The sequence below is a fragment of the Odontesthes bonariensis genome, chromosome 5 (genome assembly GCF_027942865.1).
Source record: "Odontesthes bonariensis isolate fOdoBon6 chromosome 5, fOdoBon6.hap1, whole genome shotgun sequence".
In the NCBI taxonomy this organism is placed as follows: Eukaryota; Metazoa; Chordata; class Actinopteri; order Atheriniformes; family Atherinopsidae; genus Odontesthes; species Odontesthes bonariensis.
Genome location: NC_134510.1, coordinates 29,994,756 through 30,014,961, shown reverse-complemented (window position 1 = coordinate 30,014,961; position 20,206 = coordinate 29,994,756). Strand labels below are relative to the sequence as shown.

General features: G+C 41.1%; 3 protein-coding genes across 3 annotated transcripts; 2 read left to right on the top strand and 1 right to left on the bottom strand.

The window, feature by feature from the left end:
- Positions 1–124: 124 nt before the first annotated feature.
- On the top strand, positions 125–11,468 carry rhbdl2 (rhomboid, veinlet-like 2 (Drosophila)). Its single transcript, XM_075466033.1, has 8 exons — positions 125–642; positions 2,718–2,964; positions 4,985–5,133; positions 5,867–5,979; positions 6,168–6,268; positions 9,230–9,290; positions 9,775–9,836; positions 10,335–11,468. Exons 2-8 carry the CDS (start codon positions 2,734–2,736, stop codon positions 10,512–10,514), a joined length of 897 nt encoding a protein of 298 aa, XP_075322148.1. The 5' UTR covers positions 125–642; positions 2,718–2,733; the 3' UTR covers positions 10,515–11,468.
- A 2,782-nt stretch (positions 11,469–14,250) lies between these two features.
- On the top strand, positions 14,251–16,471 carry gja9a (gap junction protein alpha 9a). Its single transcript, XM_075466746.1, has 2 exons — positions 14,251–14,306; positions 14,974–16,471. Exons 1-2 carry the CDS (start codon positions 14,251–14,253, stop codon positions 16,469–16,471), a joined length of 1,554 nt encoding a protein of 517 aa, XP_075322861.1.
- A 554-nt stretch (positions 16,472–17,025) lies between these two features.
- On the bottom strand, positions 17,026–19,614 carry LOC142380826 (c-Myc-binding protein-like). Its single transcript, XM_075466745.1, has 5 exons — positions 19,448–19,614; positions 19,037–19,109; positions 18,470–18,518; positions 18,150–18,279; positions 17,026–17,538 (listed from the first exon to the last, which is right to left on the bottom strand). Exons 1-5 carry the CDS (start codon positions 19,460–19,462, stop codon positions 17,491–17,493), a joined length of 315 nt encoding a protein of 104 aa, XP_075322860.1. The 5' UTR covers positions 19,463–19,614; the 3' UTR covers positions 17,026–17,490.
- Between the last annotated feature and the right edge of the window lie 592 nt (positions 19,615–20,206).

Genomic DNA, 20,206 nt, shown 5'->3' with positions numbered 1-20,206 from the left:
CACCCTGCGGCACCTGTGGGTAACTGCAACGTCAATATTAAATAATCACCTGTGCGCGTTTTTAATCGACCGGAACATGTGTAGTGTACGGTATTTGGATAAATGCCACATGTTGATCGAAGACTGCTTTTTCTCGAGTTTTGCGCGCGGAGTGGGCGCGTGAGTACCATCCACCGCCACCTGCAAAGAGGCGCTACCCTATATGTGACGTCACTGACCCCAGGTGTGGTGACGGGGAAACAGGTAAGCTGCAGTTTTAAGTTGTACGGTGAAAAAACGTCCACACACTGTCTGGAAACGGCTGAACCGTAAACTGGGAGGAAGGAGACGCGGCATCATCGGTGGTTTGTTTGTGCTGAGGAAGGAAGCAGGAAAAAGCACTGAAAGCGGCTATAATTATCTCGGAGAGCTTTTTTCTCTCACGGGACGGTCAGTTAGGAGAAGGCTCCGCGTGCTGTCTGAAAGCATGAAGGGCTTCTGAGAGGGAAAAAAAGAAAACGTCATTGAGAGTTTGTCTGAGAGGTGCAGCTCAGCCTGTGGATTTATACACCTCAACCTGCGTCTTAATCCGTTTGGATTGGAAGGATCAATAAGTGTTTATGCCGTTTGGCGCCATCAGCACTCTTCCGGTTGAAGGTTCAGGTGAGCAGGCCAGATTTAAGGCTCATTTAATTTGGCGATGAAAAGTAGTCTTTACTGTATGTTGTTTTTTTGGACCAACCAACTAACCCTTCACAATAACAAACTACCATCAGCAACGCCCTGTAAACAGGAAGCGCCCCGGTGCCCCTAACGTGCTATAACTGCAATGAAGGAGAAACGATTAAAGGGGGATTCTCAACCCGGATTTCTAAAGTGAAAGCACTGTTGTCGTGTTTAGTAGAATGTTTCACGGTTTACACTTCGACCTTCATACTGAAGGATATGTTTAATCATGGGCCAAAAACATCAAACAAAGCGCATGCAACACCACCTTAATGTCTTTCTTTTACTGACTTTTATCAAGTTTGAGGAGCATTTCTACAAACCAGTGAATTTTTTTTTCACCTTACTTTGTATTATATCTGGACAACTTATTGTCAACCTATTGAGTTAAATTGGGACATAACGACATTAGAAATTGAATATCGGAATACAAACGTACTTTAAGACCAAAGTGTTGAAACTCTAAATTTATTTTTATAATTATTAAAATGACCAGATATAGTTGGATGCCTAAGTAATCAAAATAACAAATGATATTGATACATTAAATCATGTGCAAAACGTCCCAAAATGACCAGTTACCCCCACAAACATAAACTATATTAAAGCTGTGCTTGGTTCTAAGCCCTGAACCCTCAGACTCTGCTTATTTTTATTGAAAGATTATTACAGGGACTCTCGGGGTGCCTGAATGCACCAGAGCCTCTGTGAGAAGAATTGCTGATGTTTTCTTTGTCAGAAAGTTGATGAAAGTGGCACAAAGAAGTTAATGTCAGGAAAGTAACACAGAAAGTACCATAAAGAGATGCAATATTACCATTACCAATATTACCAGAAAATATACAAAATAACAATAAAACGGTTGTTAATGACCAGAAAGTGATGCTAAAGAACCACTGTAAGAGTAAAAGCAACCACAAAAGAAATTAAAATAACAATAAACTGATCCAAAAATGACTACTGATGTGTGCAAAATCACCACAGAGATGGAACATAATCAACAGATGCACAATTACAGCAAAGTTACTCAAAATAACTGCAAACGGATGTGAAATAACCATAAACTGATGCACAATTGTTACAAAGTGCTGAACATTATGACTGAGAGCCCATCTCAATCCCTGTTTGGCAGGGATAAAGTGCTCCTGATGGAGATGACGTCCTAGTGCCCATCTAGCCATTCTGCAGTGGTGTTTTTTTGCCAGATGACCCCTTCAATTTAACCTCCAACTTAACACTGGCATCTACCCCACATGTCAGAATATCAGACAGACTGGGTTGGGCCAAGAGAAGGAACTGGAATTGGAAGAATCTCAAAATTGGGCTCAAAACAAGACATAAAAGTAAGATAGAGTAAGATAGATAGATAGATAGATAGATACTTTATTGATCCCGAAGGAAATTCAAGCATCCAGTAGCAGACATAATAAAGCAGTAAAAATGATTATACAATTATAAACACTTTAAAAACAATCTAAGAATTTAAAAAACAGTTAAAAATATAAAGTGACCAGTGAAATTCAGAAGTGCCATCACTGAGAGCTGTTGTACAGCCTGATGGCCAGAGGAACAAAAGAGTTTTTAAGTCTGTTGGTGGAGCAGGATTGAGACAGCAGTCTGCCACTGAACATAATAAAGAAGAGAATAAATATGAGAATTGTTTGTGCCCCCTTCACTCAGTGTGTTTCTATCTTCTAGGTGTTTGATCTTAGGAGTCTTTCATATAATCTCTGTCTCGAGGCCTCTTGTCTCATAATTAGTTTTTTTTTTTTTGGTCTGTAGTCTGTGGGTTGTTTTGAATCACAGGTGGCTTCTATTTATTTATATTATCCATTTAAAATTTAAAGTTTGGCTTTAAATTATTACGCCAAATAAAGAATGCAATTGCCAATACATTGCAGCCACCTTATTTAAAACCTTATGAACCCACACCTGCTGCTGGCCGACAAATGAGGATGACCTCATGGTGGCTATCGCCACATTTTCATCCGAACGTGCCCTCCGCTGCGCAGGGCCGCCGCAGCAGTGATGGGGGACATCGACCTGGAGCAGCAGGAGCCGTTCCCGGTGGACAGAGACGGGAATCGGTTAAGGAGAGATGCGGAGCAGACGGATGGAGGCAAGAAGATGGGATGTTGTGAGAAGTTCCAGCAGTCCGTCTCCAGATGGATGCTTCCAGAAGTCTCACGCAGCAGGTACCTGGAACGTGCCAACTGCTGCCCGCCCCCCATCTTCATCATCCTCATCAGTATCGCAGAGGTGGGTCTGCCCTGCATGTCCAAGACGCACACAGCGTAGGAGCACTGGAACAGACAATATGGATTCTGTGACCCGATTTCCGAACAGGCAGCCTGCTTTCGGCATATGTGCCGCCTGCTGATTATTACCGCATAGATTTACTGTGATTGTATTCAGTGGAGCAGAAATTTAGGGCAAGGTATGAAAGCCAGGGTGGACCATCGGTTCAACTATGCTCCATCTGAGTCATTTGAAAATGTTTGTTAACTCTTAACCGAGAGTCTCTTACACAAGCCTAGTCTCCTCCCGCCAACAGCAGGCGCAATGTCAATAAAAACAGTCGTTTTCATGAGAGGAAGCTTTAGATTCGACTGAGTACAGTTGGCCCCCATCACTGGTGGGAGGTTCTTTTGCTTGAGTGTGTAAACAGAAACCCTCTGTGTGTTTTGACCTTTAGATTCGGGTCCAGAGGCACGTCTTGTGGGGGAAAAATGAGATTAGTGTGTGATTTTGTAAAGAAATGATGGGTGCTGTGGCTTCATTTGGCTGTTAACAGAGTTATTTATGCTTTATTGTTACTTTTAAGTTTTTAGGATTGGGCTTTGACTGGGAAACTATGTGCAGTGGAAGCGTCTTTCTGTAGGTGAACAAACAGTTTTGTGTTTGCAGATCAACTTGAGGGAGGAATCAAATATTTCTTCCGTCCTTTTTTTCCTGTTTACCTCAGAATCTTGATTTTTGTGTAAAACTGCTGTTAAATGCAGTTTTCCGCTCAGCGCCGTGCTAATGTAAGAATTTATAGGAGGCTCTTGCTTCACTTTATCTTTGAGCATTTGCCTGTTCACAGTCGGAGAAGCGCTCTCTCTGTGCAGCTCACAGACGTCCAGTGTCACTGCATTTGAATGCTGCATTTGAATGCTGCATGTGAATGCTTTTATGATTTGCTGAGTTTTTCTCAGGAGAAGATGAGCTGGTTCTTTCTCAGTGTGCTGCGGCTGTACGCTCGCACAGTATTTTGATCTAACGGCCGCTCTGTGTTATCACGTGGGGGGGGTCAGCTTAAGAAAACCTCAACATCTGTATGTCTAATTTCTTCATGCTGCTGTTATTTTCCCAGCTGCTTTAGATTTAGCTTTTCCCTGGCACAGTTTTTGATCCAACCCTCATATCTTTATATATTGTCAGAAAAACAGGAACAGGAACTAGGTGCGGCCGTACTAGATATACAGTATTCAAGGCAAAAAGCAGAGTTTGTACAATTCTAACATACCTGAAAATCAATACTTGATATGAACACCTTTATTCTACAACACAGTCTGAACCCTCTGAGAATATTGAATAATATAGAATAAGAATATTCCAAACTCTTCCTTGGATGTTGGCTGCCTTTTCTTCCGTTCTTTCATTTTTTTTCTTATTATTTCTCAAGGAAGTCACATTCAGACACTGTTTATCTGCTGTGAGTAGTTTTTTTTTTTTTAGGCCTGTCCCTTCCTTTGTCCTCCACTTGTCCAGTTTATTTAGACTGCACACCATGCCAAGTTTTCAGCCAAAATCACCCTGTTGGTGTTAAAATTTTACAGAAGAAATGGAAACAAATTCGACTGGTAACAAACTGCCTCAACGTGCAATTCAAAGTTGGTGTGATGTTTAGATGTGTTGACACAACACTGGCTCATCCCTTGAGTAATGGGCCTTTTTTTATGGTTGAATGATTCATAGTTTAAGGGCCTTTAACAGAAACAAACAAAACAAAAACTATATATATATTCTTCTGAAAACGATCAGGCACAAAGACTGGACTGAAATAGCAGCCAGTGTTTAAAGAGAAACTCTGAAAGACTTTCAGAAAACCGAACTATTGCTCAAGACCACTTTACAAGATTTAAAAAGAAGTCTGACTCCTTTTAAAGCGAAATAAAGAAATGAGGGGTGGCTCAAGACATTTGCTCGGTACTGTACATTTTCTACAATTTTTTATTGATTAAATTAAAGTTATTTGACATTTTTGTCTACTTTTTGTGTCCTTTCTGCTCTGTAGCTGGGAGTGTTTATCTACTATGCTGTGTGGAAGCCTCAGAAGCAGTGGGTGACCCTGGATGAAAGCCTCTGGAACAGCCCCCTGACCTATAACCCTGATAAGAGACATGAAGCATGGCGCTTTATTTCCTACATGTTTATCCACGCCGGGTAAGCATGGGCAGGACTTTTAAAAACCTCAGCTACACATTGAAAGCTTCAGTCAGTGGAAAAAAGTGGGTAAACTCCACAAACCATCATCGTGGTTTCGAAGTAAAGCTCAGTTTAGTGACTCATAATCACTGTGAGCTGCTGAATCATATCTCTGGTCGCTTATGTCCAAAAATACTAGAATACTTTAAGAAGCCAGATAGTTATCGCCCAAGTTACTGAGGAAAGGTTAAAAACACTGCAAAAGGTTCGTGAAGCGGCGAGCAAGACCTCTCACATGATGAGTGCACAAGCCGCAAAAACACAGGAAAACTAAACATCGTGACTGCGCAGGAAATAAGCACGAGCACAGAGGAACAGCAGTCACATCTGTCACAAGCACTGACATAAGAACACCACCGGGGTATTTTCTTAAAGGTTAAGAATGGTGATATTCAGAGTTTTCCTTCTATGAAGAAAACAGACCAAAACCAACAAGGAATTCATTGTTTTAGTTCAACAAAGTCGTTGGATAGAGCTCACTCTTCTGCGCCAGGGCACGTCTATGTCGTCCTGAAAGTATTAAAATCTCACTGGCTGACGCTGTAGGTTGTTTTCAATCAGTCCCATGCGCTGCCAATTTGTAGCTTAGAACAGAGACAAGCAAATGCGCTATTTCCTCATTTTGGAGTAACATTTGTTTGTCCTGTGTTATTTGTGTACTGGTTCTTGATCCCCACCTCTGCTTTCTTAGTGTGGAGCACATTTTTGGGAACCTGCTGATGCAGCTGCTGCTGGGCATCCCCTTGGAACTGGTCCACAAAGGATTTGAAGTGGGAATGGTTTACCTGGCCGGTGTGATTGCAGGTGAGAGTAACTTTTTTTTCCGTTTGTCTCTCAGACCTCGTTCTCAACAGCAGGTAAATAAGCTCTGTGTGTTCGGAAATTGTCGGCAACCCGACGTCTGACTTAAACTTGTCTTGAAGTCCTTTTTTTCTGTCTGTGTTAGAGCGATGCCTCCAACTGATAACTCATCTGGCTGTTTCCCCCTTCAGGCTCTTTGGCCAGTTCCATCTTTGATCCTCTCAGTGCTTTGGTGGGGGCGTCCGGGGGCGTCTACGCCCTGATCGGAGGCTACTTCATGAATGCAGTGGTGGTAAGTTCACAACCGGCTCAACTATATGTGAGAAGTATTTCAGGTTGAGACTATTTTGCACCAGATCTCCTGTTGTTCAGTGATTACACCTTTTCAGTTAAATGAATCACCGCAGTAATGTACCATTTCCACAAAACTCTGTGCCAAATTCAATTAAAAAACATGAAGAAATGATTTCCATTTAATTCAAATCCAGTATTTAATCGAAAATAGTACCAAGACAATGCATAATAGATGTATCGATCCACTTTTTTGGGTTTCTGCTCCGATTCATGAACTTAGATTTACGCAGATACCGATATATTCCAATACCAGTTAAGATAGTTAAGATAAGATCCCTTTTAAGTCCCTTATTTAGTTTCGCAGGGGGGTAATGACCAAGTTATAGTAGCAAGAGGAGAGGAAACGGCTGCATAAAAAGTCACATAGAACATGGGTGTCAGTTTGATTTCAGAAGTGCTGGGGACAATTACCATAAACCTGAGTAAGGTTTGAAAAGTGCTGGGTACAAGCTAGGCCCATTACTTCCGAATTGAGGTTTCATGATAAATAATAGGCATTGCATTCGATGATGCGTATTGACGCGATATTGTCCCCATATTAAAAGTTAAAAACCGTCTGCGCGGTCTTGTTTAGGCCGTCGGAAACATCCTGGGTTGGGACAAACTTAAGAGTAGGCCCTATTCGTATTTCAAAATCCGCATTTTAGTACAAGACACGATTTCGGTTATTGCACAGCCCTTGACACACCAACAAATCTCAGACAAACCTCGACCAAGCAAGAGCGCATCAGGAGACGTAGCCTGGCTACAAACAGCCCTTGGCCTGACAAAGTTTTCAAACATTGCCAGGCTATGAAACGACGGGCAAGAGTGAACGAGCAGCAACCCCTCTATGAAATAAGTTTTCTCGCCTGATATGCATCATAAACACTGACGAATCTTCACCTGCAACACCAGCGACGTCTTTCATCGCTCGTTACACTGTAACAGACTGCAGACCGCAAGCGCAGTGTGTGGGAGCGGAGCGGATTCAACATAGTTGCTATTCAGCAATGGGGGCTGATCGCAAGCGCATTCATACAAGGAGAGTGAAAGCAGAGCGGATCAAATAGTCTTTGGTTAGGAGAATGCCATGATATAAAATGATAGTTTTTAGGAAAGCAGAGTAGTCTGTTACATCTTTCTCTACTTTTTTAAAGTGGTGGGGACAAATCTGCTCGTCAGACAAAGTGCCGGGGACGCGTCCCCACCGTCCCCGGCGGAAATGACGCGCCTGACATAGAAACACAAGATGATAACAATGAATAAGAATCAAACATCGGCAAAAAGTCTTCTTTTTTTGGAATGACCTCAGTTTTTAATGTTCTGAAAAGCCATCAGATTCAGCAACAATAATGCACAGTTGATAACAGCTTTATTCAACAGAGTCTTCCATCCGTGCATGCAGCTCTGCAGTGAAATAAGATGTAACATTTTTAGATATAAAAAGAGTTACTTGTAAACTCTTCAACCTTGTTTTAACATCTTTTAACAGCATTTAGTGAGGCTCACTGTAAAAACACCTGTGTAGCTGGTGTGGATACCGCAGTCTGTGTGTGTTTCCTGGATGGTAAATAGAGCCTCCTTTAGCTCGACTTTTTCCTACAGACTGTGAAATCCAGCATTTTGCACCACAGATAGTGGCTGATTATTCAGAATGATGAAATAGAGAAGCGTTTCTTTAATCCATTTATCCTCGGTGCGTTCTGCTGGGGTTCATCTTTCCCCTGGAAAGCATCAGTGAGTGTCTGCTGTGTGGGGTTTTCTCACAACACAACTTTGAATGTTTGACTCGCACACAAGTTTCCCCTGTTTCTACACTAAAATAACTCCAATTGAAGGACTTGCTGAGCTTGCAGACCGCTGGCTCTGTGGCAGGCGGGCTCGTGGTAGAGGGCTTGGCCTGTGCAGTATGTCTAAATTCGGAGAAATCCAAGCATGTCTGGAGAAAAATAAATATGCATAAATGGGACTAATGTGTAGCTAATTGTTACACATTTTTGTACGTAGCATAGGTTAAATTTTTCACTGTAGAGAATCCAATAAAGGTTTTTTTTTCCTTGTAAAAACTTTGACAGTTTATTTCACTACCTATGAAAAGCGATCAATAACTTATTACAGAGTGTTGATGATCTAATTTGTTTAATGGTGAGAATCCAGAGAAATCTCAAATGGGACGAGGCTGAAAACGTGTACAGAGACGAAGTGGAGCTGTGAACTGTGTTGTGGTCTGGTGAATCGATACGTGAATTTGCATTGTGTCCTCCATGCTAAAGAGGAAAAGGACTATTCTGTTTGCTATGTGATGGTATGGGGGTGTAATAGATCATGTGACAACCTGCACATCTGTGAAGGCAACCATCAAAATGCTGACAGACATGTTCAGGCTTTGGAGGGATCTCTCAAACCGCTGAACAACTAAAATCCCACACCAAGAAAGAATGGGACACAGATAAACTTTCAAAACTACAGAAGACCAATGTTAACATTGAATTTTAAAAAAAAATTAAACTGTTCATGAAATGTTGAACTAATTTGTAAAATATTGCATTTTTAGAATCACAACTTTTTTTTTTGCAGCTGGCTCGTATTTTATAGATTAAAAGATTAAACTAGTTTTGACCTTTGTCCTAACTCCAACTGACCTTTTGGAGTGAAAGCGCCACTATTGATTTTATCTGAACACTACACAGAATTTACACTAAAAGCTACACTTCCTGTGTGGGTGGTCCAGTTTATTGTCAATACCTTTTTTTTTTAGATCAATATATTGAAGATTTGTTATTTATGTGTTTCTGAGCCACTGTGCTGACCGCCTGCCCCTTTTTGTGTTTAAATACCTCGTACTTTAACCTCACCTTTACCTTTATGTTGTACTTTATTGTGCTGGTTAAGAAGAAATATTTATGTCTTTTCACAGAATTTCCGAGAGATGGTTCCTCTCCTCGGAGTGTTTCGAATCCTCGCCATCGTGCTCATCGGTGGGTTCTGCTTTGTGTTTTCACTCCTTTGTTGTTTTTAGAACTGCGGTCATCACTTTTAGCACCATGTTAGCTCGTTCTTTCATTGGAAGCTCAAGAACAAGCCGGAGGAATCTCAAGTTAAATAAAGTATTTATTGGTGGTCACAAGTGAAGTATATCAGCGCTGGACCCGGTACGATAGACCTCTCGCCGGAAATCCGTCAGACCGAGCCCCGATTTCCGGGTACATTTTGTATTTATATGACTCATTATAGGTTGGACTCACACTCGACTGAGTATGATTGGACAGGAGTAGGTTCAACATGCTTTGTCATATTCTCTGGATAAGCCAAAAAATGTGTGTGTGTGAATCTTGCACCTGCTTTCCCAGGCTAATTGTTTTGTCTAACTATGCCTGGATCATTTAAGGTCATCATTTATAATGTCTAAGAACTAAGCCAATTTTAACAACCATTATCTTGAACACACTTTTCTGTTTCCAGTCGGCACAGATTTTGGATTTGCCTTCTACAGAAGATTCGTAAATCAGAACGAGGGTTTGCAGGTAATTTGCTGCTTCCTCTGCAGAGCAGAGAAAACAAACTGGGTCTCTCTAAACCTCCCCAGGCACGAAAAGGCCCACAAGAGTGACTCCACTAATTCCAGTGACCTCGCCCACACCGAGTGTCTTTGGTGATGGGCTGGCTGTGTTTGCTTGTGGTTACAGGCTAGATCAGTAGCTCTTGCTGGGACTCGACTGTTCATGCCGATACACGCCTCTCTGTTCTGCCTCATACTGAAGACTGTTGGCTTTCTACCCACATAAAGCTTCTATTTTTCTCACTAACTTGATGTTGAGCTTTTCTTGTTTGACAAATATTGTTTAACCGTCTGGAAATTTGATTCCTTATCCCCTCCCCCACCCAGTCATCCTCCCCCCTCTTCCTCCTTTCATAATCTCTTTTAACCATTACACACTGGTCCCACCAGTTTTTTGGGTCACATTTCAGTGCGGTCCGATGACTAAATGAAAGAACTTGACACCACCGTGTGTCCTTTTCAGGTGTCATTTGTGGCTCATTTTGGAGGAATCGTGGCCGGGATGACTGTCGGCTACGTCTTCTTCAGCGACTACAACAAGAAGCTGCTCAAAGACCCCCGCTTCTGGATTTGCATCGTGGGTTTCCTAGTCTTCTTTCTCTTTGCTGTGCTCTTCAACATCTTCATTTCTCCAGCATCATAGCACCCTAAAGCTGCCACCTCGCGCCTCTCAGGAAGCTGGGTTTTACTGATGCAATTCAGGGCAAAGTTGCTTTTCAGGGACTTTGTGAATATCGAACTCACGGTTCGTTTTTTATATCAGTCAGAGTTTTCTTGTTTTAGACTTTTAAGTAGCGAATTCATGTGAAATGGACCCTTCTGCTGTTTTTTTGTGTAGCATTGCAGAGAATTTATGCTAAGAAAAGGTGCCTTTTTGTCAGGAAATAATGCTAAGATCATTAACGGATTTACTCGCCTCTTATCCATGTTGTTGCAAGTCCTCCACTAAATCAGCAACAACCCTCACTGACATCCAGTATTGTTGAAAACTGCCTTAAACATACTGAATTCTTCAACACATATTATATTTAAACCTGTGTCACATTTAAAAAAAAAAAAATCATATCAGATTTAAAAAAAAGGAATTAATTGAATGCATGTTTGTGCACTTTTCTTCTCTTTTTTATTTTATTTTTTTTTACGCCCCAAAAGCTGTTTTACCATCAGCTGTATCTCCTTAGCTGCATGCCTCGTTTCTTCTTCAGCTGCATCCTGTAAACAGGACATGACAATTACACAACAGGGTCACTGAGATGTAAACCAGCTTGTGGATGCACCATCTTTTGTAACTTGATGATCATTGTTTGCACTGGTTTTTATATCACACAAGAATCAGTCTTAATGTAGAAACACTCTTAAATATGAAAAGATAAGTTATGGTCTTGTAGATTGTAAATTTTCTGTAATGTATCAATATTAGAATACTATGTCATGTGACAAGAGGCATCAGCAACAGATCACAGTTGAAGATGTTATGACTTGTTAGGGAAGATTAAAATGAAACTTGAGAGCAAAGACAAAACAGAGACGGTTCTTACTTTTTTTTTGCATTTCCACATAAATTTTTTTTAATAAAATTCAATCCTTTTTTAAAAAATGTGTGTTTTGTCAAGTTTGAATGAAAACATTTTATTTATTATTATCTAATTATCATTAGCTGTAGTTTGTGCTGCCTGCAACTTCATGGCATTGTGTGTGAACCTTGAAATAAAGACTCGTATAACACCTCATGCAGTACTTGTATGATGGGTTGTCATTGAACTAAATGAGTAAAATTATTTTAGAATCCTCTTTTTAAAAGTATTTTTAATTCAAGGACTTAACGAGGATCTTGCTTTAAATTTCAAAATACTGAAAATAATACTGCAATTTTGCTGTGTTCAATGAACGAGCGTCTCTCCTATCAGAGCATGTTTTATATATAGGGGCTGGCTGGTCCTCTTCTTACTGATCAGAAAAGGAAGAATGGAAACGGCATTTGGATTTTCCCAAAATGTTTCCTCAGGGTGGCCAGCTGTACCTCTAATGTATTTATTCTCGACTGGTTTGAATCAGGCTGCACGGTGGTGTGGTGGTTAGCACCGTCGCCTCACAGTAAGAAACAGTAAGAAGGTTCCAGGTTCAACTCCCAGCTGGGGCCTTTCTGTGTGGAGTTTGCATGTTCTCCCCATGTATTCATGGGTTCTCTCTGGGTATTCCGGCTTCCTCCCACTGTCCAAAAAATCATGCATGTTAAGTTAATTGGCATCTCTAAATTGTCCTTAGGAGTGAGTGTGAGCGTGCATGGTTGTTTGTCTCTGTGTGGCCCTGCGATGGACCACACAGATGGACCACGTGAGAGGCAGGGTGTACCCATTGACTGCTGGGATAGGCTCCAGCCCCCCCGCGACCCGACTGACGGATTCAGCGGTATAGAAAATGGATGGATGGTTTGAATCAATCTTCCTCTACTAAGCACCAAAAGACTTTTCAGGTCAAAGACAAATAGAATGAACAACTATCCCGGCTTTGGATTTCTATTTGTTTTATATTTTCCTTACTTTTTAGAAAGAAAGATGCAAAGACCAATAAACGTGAAGCTTTAATTAAAAAAAAAAAAAAACTCAGACAACAAACTTATTCATAACACAGCGGCAGGTAAAGGTATTTCGTTCTGGACCATGAAGTTAGACACCAGCAGTCGGATGCAATCCTTTTCATCTCAATAAGTTACGATAATGTGTTAAGTTCCCTGGACCTTAGTTAAACTCAACAAGAGCAAGCAGAGTATGAAATTTTACATGATAACTCATTGATTATTTCACTACAATTGAAATCTATTGGTTGAACAAGGCCTGTGTGGATAACTGGTATTGATAATGTGAGGAATCCAAGCGTAGAGTGCACTGCTTTCTCTTTGTACATGTGGAAAAAAAACAGACTGAATAAATGTGATGCTCCCTGCACAGACCCAACACCTATTTCCATTTGAGTCAACTGGCAAATTGCTTTGGTGCGAATGTGTGAAATACCCCTGTTTGGGAAGACAAAAACACACTGATATACAGTATCTATCCATCCATCCATTTTCTTTACCGCCGTCGGTCGGGTCGCGGGGGGGCTGGAGCCTATCCCAGCAGTCAATGGGTGAGAGGCAGGGCTGATATATCTATAAAAAACAAAAATCATCTTGCGTGCAAAGTTTGAGGTCAATATACAACACCACAAATGGTGAAGTCCTTTGGGTGAACTGCAGCTGAGCATTGATGCTCCTTTGGCTCACCAAACCAACTCTGGCCCAGTAATGGCTGCCAGATTCGGCTCGGTTTAAGGTTTTTCATCTGATTTGGTGTGGAAAATAACACATGTAACCTTATCTGAACCATGAACTATGTGATGTGATCTGAATATGGGTGACACGCATCCATATATGCACATGAGTGTTGAGGATGGAAAGGTTGGATGGGTTAACTTCAGGCAAATGGGTCTGACTTCTTTGTGAAATATTCCTGCGATTCCTCCTTAAACCGTAGACCTACAGAATAGCTTTGAACAAAAGTCAGTGATGTAATGACTTAGGCTGAATTGTCAAGTTGAAATACAAGTTGTATTTATGAATAATGTATACTTTGAGGAATAATTTGTGAATCAGCGGAAAAATAAATCAGGCTGTGAACAAAAAGCTGAGGGAACTGACCACTAAAAAAGGCCCACCTCCAGACACACCATACCTAAAACAGGACAGTTGTATTCCTTTCGATGCTCTGAAGCTTTTTTAAGTTATATTTGTTCATTCACAGCCCGATCAGTAGATCATTTTATCTCTGAAAACACGGTTAAATCTGGATTTTCTGATTTATTGAGCGGTAAAAAGATTCAAAACCTCCTCCTCTGATGTTTGACTTCAGTGCTTAAAGAAAAAATAATTAAAATAACTTTTGAACTTGACTTCATCCAACGTATAGATTTCTCTTCTGAAAATCTATCGTGATCAGCTGATATTGATCTAATTAGCATATTTCACACACAATCTAGTTTCATTGTGACATCTGTTAGTCAAAAGTTAAAATCTTTGTTTTGAGTGGCACATTTTAGGCATTTGGGCTGAGTTTTTATTAATATGAATCACACTAACCAGTATTTAAGACTGAGCAGCCTCGTGCTCTGGTGCCATAACCAGTTACAGCCCACCATGGTGAAGCCATGATCTAAATGCATCAGTGAAGCTGCTGGTATTGACGTTCTCTCCCAGCAGTGTTGGCAGCTTTCCCTCAGCAGCTCAGATGTATATTTCTGACGACGCTGCGGCAGAGGAAGGTAACAGAAGTTTAGGTGATGTGCAGGGACCTGTGGAGAGCATCAGCATTTTCTGAAACTTTTTGCGATCGTGTCAGGGCTGCATGACCCGGGGGGATTCAAGTCACCACCGGCAGTCCATCCATGCTGCTGCTGCAAGGTAAATGGAGCACACAACACGGGACTGGCCTGCCACATGAAATGGAACTTCTTAGGGGATTGAATTTATCAGGAAAAAAAGATAAATGACCAGGAAAGATTTCTGTAAAAGCCTGCTGATGGTTTACAAATCCCAGAACGGTTTAGGCCCAAAATACATCTGTGATATGTTCAGAGAATATAAAGCCAGCAGAGCTCTTAGATCCAAGGACTCAGGTCAGCTGGTCCAGTCCAGAGTCCAGACTAAACATGGAGAAGCAGCATTTAGCTGTTATGCTGCAAACAAGTGGAACAAACTGCCAGTGGAGATTAAACTTTCACCAAATGTAGACATTTTTAAATCCAGGTTAAAGACATTTCTTTTCTCATGTGTCTATGCATGAAATATCTTTTAACTTATCTAGACTGTTGCTTGTTTTTAAATTCATTTAAATTATTTTTTTTGTTTCTCTTTATACTCTTTTATGTATTTTTAATGCTTCTTCCACTCCCTGCTGCAATTCATTTATTTAATGTAAAGCACTTTGAATTGTTTGTACATGAAATGTGCTATACAAATAAATTTGATTTGATTTGATTTAGTCTCTGTTTATGTTGATAACATTTTTATCATCTGTTTAACTGATTTTGGTGGTGTGCTCATTAATCTGTTATTGACTTCCTGTCAGTCATAATGGCAGAGTGAAGATGGGAGACTGGAACTTCCTTGGAGGGATTTTGGAGGAGGTACATATCCATTCCACTACGGTGGGCAAAATCTGGCTCACCATCCTGTTCATCTTCCGCATGCTGGTGCTCGGGGTGGCAGCAGAGGATGTGTGGAATGATGAGCAGGTCGACTTCATTTGCAACACCGACCAGCCTGGATGCAGGAACGTGTGCTACGACCTAGCTTTCCCAATCTCCCTCATCCGCTACTGGGTGCTGCAGGTGATCTTCGTCTCCTCGCCTTCGCTTGTGTACATGGGCCACGCTCTCTACAGGCTGCGGGCGCTGGAAAAGGCACGGCAGAAGAAGAAAGCTCTGCTGTGGAGGGAGCTGGAGTTGTTGGATGTGGAGCTGGCAGTGGCCAGGAAGAGGATAGAGCGGGAGATGAAGCAGCTCGATCACGGAAAGCTTAACAAAGCTCCTCTGAGGGGCTCTCTGCTGCGTACTTATGTGGCTCACATCATCATCCGCTCAGTTGTTGAAGTGACCTTTATGGCGGGCCAGTACCTCCTTTATGGTTTCCACCTCTGCCCACTCTTCAAGTGCGAGCGGGATCCCTGTCCCAACGCTGTCGACTGTTATGTTTCCAGGCCAACTGAAAAGAGTGTCTTCATGGTGTTCATGCAAAGCATAGCTGCCCTCTCCCTCTTCCTAAGCCTTCTGGAGATCATGCATCTGGGCTACAAAAAGATTAAAACGACCATCTTGGAAGCCTATGCTCACATGCGAGATGAAACGGACGAAGTTGACGATTTCCAAGCCAACAAATACAAAAAAGAATCTGTTGTTCAAATATGCACCGGTGCATCCCGAAAGGCAACAATGGTCTCTGCGCCAAGTAACTTCAACCTCCTGATTGAAGGGCTGCAGGGTCCAAACATGTACCCAAACACGATGACGCCGTCAACTTTTCTACCTCTTCAGAGCCAGCTGGCCACTCAACAATACATGAATGACTCCAAATGTTCAGGTCAAAGCCCCGCAGAGTGCAACTACACCTCAACCTCCAACGAGCCCTGCTCACCGTGCAGCGGCTCCCCGAAGCACAAGTCAGAGGAGTTCCTTCATCTCCCCCGCCGCTGCGAGGAGGAGGACAGCAGCCAAAGAGGGAGCCCAGAACCTCCAAAATGCCCACAGAAAGCAGCTCACGATTCTTGCCTTCCCACACTGCCGGTAACCATGTCAAAGAAACCCTGGCAGGCTCATGGCCTCTTTAAATGCTCCACAGTGCTGGAGGATAACAGCTCTGACACAGATTCATACGAGGGCACAAAGGCCAGCAGCGGACCTCCCTGCAGTAAAACGCAGTCAAAATCAATTGCACAACACCAAGGCCGACCCTCCACCTCAGATTCACCAGATGACTCCAGCCCCAAGTCGAGACCACCATCCTCCAACTGCAAAGCATCGATAGCGAGTAACGCAAGCAGCAGACGAGCCCCGGACCTGCAGATCTAAACTTTCCCCGTTTGACCTTTTCTACGCTGCAAGTTTTAGACAAATGATGTAAATATAGTGACATTTTAAACGTGTTAAATAAGCCATTAATTTCTACTATTGATTATTCCATTTCTATTAAATAGTAAAAAGGTTAGCAGAGTTATAACTTATGCCGACAGCTGCTGCGTACGTCTTGATATTTTAAAAAATACGCGGGAATTGTCACAAGTGGTGTTTTGGCTACTTTAAGAACTGGTTTTCTGAGTGCAGGTTTACCTCTTGTTATGTGCCGCTTAAACATTCATATTTATACCTCAGAGAGGAGCAAACAATGACAGATACCAACAGATTACTTGTGTCCTGCTTCATGTCATCTCGATGTGTTTTGCACTAAAGGAACGTTGTACGTACAAACAAATTAACACTGAACATTTCAGTGAACAGCTAAGACAGCCCTGCTGCCCTCGAAAACAACCATACTTAAGATTTCCTGTTTGAGTGTTTTGAGTTTTGACTGGTTGCTGTCTGAAGGAGGTTGTTGACATTGACTGCAAACAGCTGTAACTGACTCGTAATGACAAGACTGCTTTATTTTACTTGTGACATATTTTTGAGCTTTGTACAACAGCACACTCACACTGGATTGGAGAAAACAAACCTTTGTTATGCACATACACTCTGAGTAGAGTAGGTGTTTACATCTAGAGCACAAACAGAAGATCAGCAGTGTCATCATATAATGGTTCTTTTGGTACACAAAACTGTTAAAAAAAAAAAAAAACTGTTTCCTCTCTTGAGAACCAACTTAGTTTAGTAGAAATTGAATCAACAGGAAAAAAAAAATATATATATACAGAAACATGTAATCAATAAGTTAGATTGTAAGAAACAAAGAAGTAACTAAGATGTACAAAAGAAAACAGCACAGCCGCATAAAAATATAGGCTTTTACTTCACGGTGTCGTCCTGTCTTTGAATTCAAAGTGTCGGCAGTATAAACAAATCACACATTTATTTGACCAAAGTGCTGTTGGGCTCTAGTTAGCTGCGCCTCCATCTTCTGAAACAGGTTCATAATGCTGCAGCTGGAGAAAAGGAAAAGAAAGAATAGAAATGTGAGTTTTCTAAAGATCTCTTCAGGATTGTCAGATTAAAAAAAGGCATCACAGTTAAAGACGGACATCACAGCCGTGCAATTCCATACAGGCAAAGGTTTAAACACATTCATACCATATACATCCATGTTCATAACAACCTGAGAGTTAAAAGCATTTCTCTTCCCTCCAAACCTTTTGAACTTTCAAATTAAACTGATATTAAACCTTTCCTGCACATATCTCAGGTTCCACAGAAGTCTAATTCACCAGTTTAATAGTCACCAATGACGGCAACCAGCTGGTGTGTCTTTCTGCTTGCAAGAAAATAAGAATAATCAAGTGTTGTTGTGCATTTAACTCATTAATATGAAAATAAACTCATTCAGATATCCTCTTTTTTCATCTTCAGGAAATACTGTCACCAGCAGATTTAACGTAGAAAGCATGAATTCTAAGCACCTAAGGAGAGAGCGCCCCCCTGTGGGCCGTGTTGGTAAAAACAGAGGCCAATGTCAAGCTCCAACACTCCATGGGCTAAATTAACAGCATGTTCTCTAAAATAAGGACATGGACTGCTGTCAGTCAAACAAACAGCTTACCCTTGATTTGAGGTCTTCGTTTTCCTCCACCAGACAGGCACACCTCTGCCTCAGGTCGATCACCTCCTGCTGCAGAGCCTCGGTTTCAGATGAAGTCTGACCGACGGCACCGAGGTGCTGCTTGATGAATCTAGGAGGAGCGCGGTTAAGGATGCCACGCCGGGTGAATTTGAAGCATTTCTCGTTCTTATTGTGTTTGTTTACAGAGGGACGGGTGATGGCATGAGCTTCAACTCACTACTAATGAAAACAACTGATAATTATTGCAGCAAAACAGATCAATAAATAAAAAGATCAGGGGCGTGTGTTCAGAAGGATACTCGAGAGCATTGGTGGGCTTCTCTGGTTGTTCGTAAAGAGACACAAAAACTGAAAACAAAAAGGAAAGAAAGGGGTTAAACTGTATACAAACTGAGACGACTAGAGACAGAGCTGAGCACCGTTACAGACCAAACCTGCCACTTAAAACTGATGTCTGGCAACAAATACGTGGATCTTGGTCTTGCTTACTTATCCTCTAATTTGTTACTTCTTACATCAAATGATAATATGACCAGTTTTAGACAGCGTTTATTAAACAGCTTTGCTCGAGCTGTATTTCATCACCACTGTTAAGTTGAGTATTGTTAAAATATATGTTGCTCCACTGTAGTCACCCTGGTTTCATTAGTTCAATGTTTCACACCTGAATCAAATCAGTGTCAGCCCATCATCAGTGTATTTGAATAAGGTGTGTCAGAGCAGGAAAACATCAATAACATACAGGGCATGGAGTCCATAGGTTTAAAATGGGGAAACATTGTAAATTACGTTAGAAGGATCCATGTTTTAGCTGTTTCATCTGTAAACTTTATGTAAGAAAACAACAATAAAAACAAAAAACATACCACTGGTGAGACTGTCAACAACACCAGCTTTTTCTAAATATCTTCGATACTGTTCCCTCTTGGAGTCTGAAGCCTGTAGGAAGAAAACAGCAATTTCATAACCAATCATGAGCAATCATGTATTTTTTTTCTTTTGTTCTTATACGTATATAAATTCCCATATAAATCTTCAGTTAATACACAACATGTACCCAAAAGAGTATTCAGTAAAGCAGTATAAGCGGTAGTTTTTAATCAACATTACCGTATTTTTTCAGCACTCTGTCCCCATTAAAACTAAAAATGTTAGCTTTCAGGTTCAGTTTAACGCACGATAAACTCCTTAAAGCCTCCCGGCTTGCTAATTATTAGCTTAGCTGTAAAGTTTGTCAACAACATTAGGAAACGTGAAGCGTAAACAAACACACTTACTCTATAATGTGCCATGGTGATATCGGCTGTTAAACGGACTAAAAAAGCTATTATAAGTTTTGTATGACTCGATGTTTGAACTCCTAATTTGTCAAAAGCAGACAAACTGCCGGGTCGGAAAAGTTAACTTTCGTTTTAACGCCAAAGTTGACGCAACGATGCCTTCAGGTGCTCCACGTAAAAATCCGTGAATCCGCCGTTTAAATGCTCTTTCAACTGTTGGGTATGACGAAGACATTTCGGTATAAGAAATGTAGATCATAAAAGATCATAAATCATTGGCTCGAAGCTCCAGAATTTCAATTTAAGTCAGGCTTTTTTAAAAAAACTTTCAAGTTGCAAATAAAAACTATATATTGTCCACCAGGGTGAAAAAGTCTCATATATCACCCTCTTCTTATTTTCAACGTTTCATTACGATTGTTAGTAAGTTTTATTTTAGCACACACTATTTAGAAACCGTATATTTAGAAGATATCATCCTAATTGTCATTATCAATCGGAGTTCTAATAATCAACACCTTTAGTTCTAACATTCTAGAACGACCTTGAAAGTCTCAACTTTTACAGCAGTGTCTCCATCTGCTGGTAACATCGTGTGATATAACTGCTCACTTTCTGTTTTATTCGTGTTAAAAAACCTTCACAAAATTATCTATTTTTTACAGCAAACAAAATATCATCCCGTGTTACAAACTTAAAAGGCGTTTAAACTGCTGTAAAAACTGTTAATGTCCTTCCCACTCGACTGTTTGGGCC

Bases quoted from the DNA above. Each gene is read 5' to 3' on its own strand.
- gja9a (XM_075466746.1), top strand. From the start codon at position 14,251: ATGACCCGGGGGGATTCAAGTCACCACCGGCAGTCCATCCATGCTGCT. The intron at 14,307-14,973 runs GTAAATGGAGCA...ACTTCCTGTCAG, and splicing joins ATCCATGCTGCTGCTGCAAG to TCATAATGGCAGAGTGAAGA.
- rhbdl2 (XM_075466033.1), top strand. From the start codon at position 2,734: ATGGGGGACATCGACCTGGAGCAGCAGGAGCCGTTCCCGGTGGACAGA. The intron at 2,965-4,984 runs GTGGGTCTGCCC...TCTGCTCTGTAG, and splicing joins TCCTCATCAGTATCGCAGAG to CTGGGAGTGTTTATCTACTA. The intron at 6,269-9,229 runs GTAAGTTCACAA...GTCTTTTCACAG, and splicing joins ACTTCATGAATGCAGTGGTG to AATTTCCGAGAGATGGTTCC.
- LOC142380826 (XM_075466745.1), bottom strand. The intron at 18,519-19,036 runs GTATGTTTTTTG...TTTTGTTTTCAG, and splicing joins TGTTGACAGTCTCACCAGTG to TTTTTGTGTCTCTTTACGAA. The intron at 17,539-18,149 runs GTAAGCTGTTTG...CCTTTTCTCCAG, and splicing joins ACGAAGACCTCAAATCAAGG to CTGCAGCATTATGAACCTGT.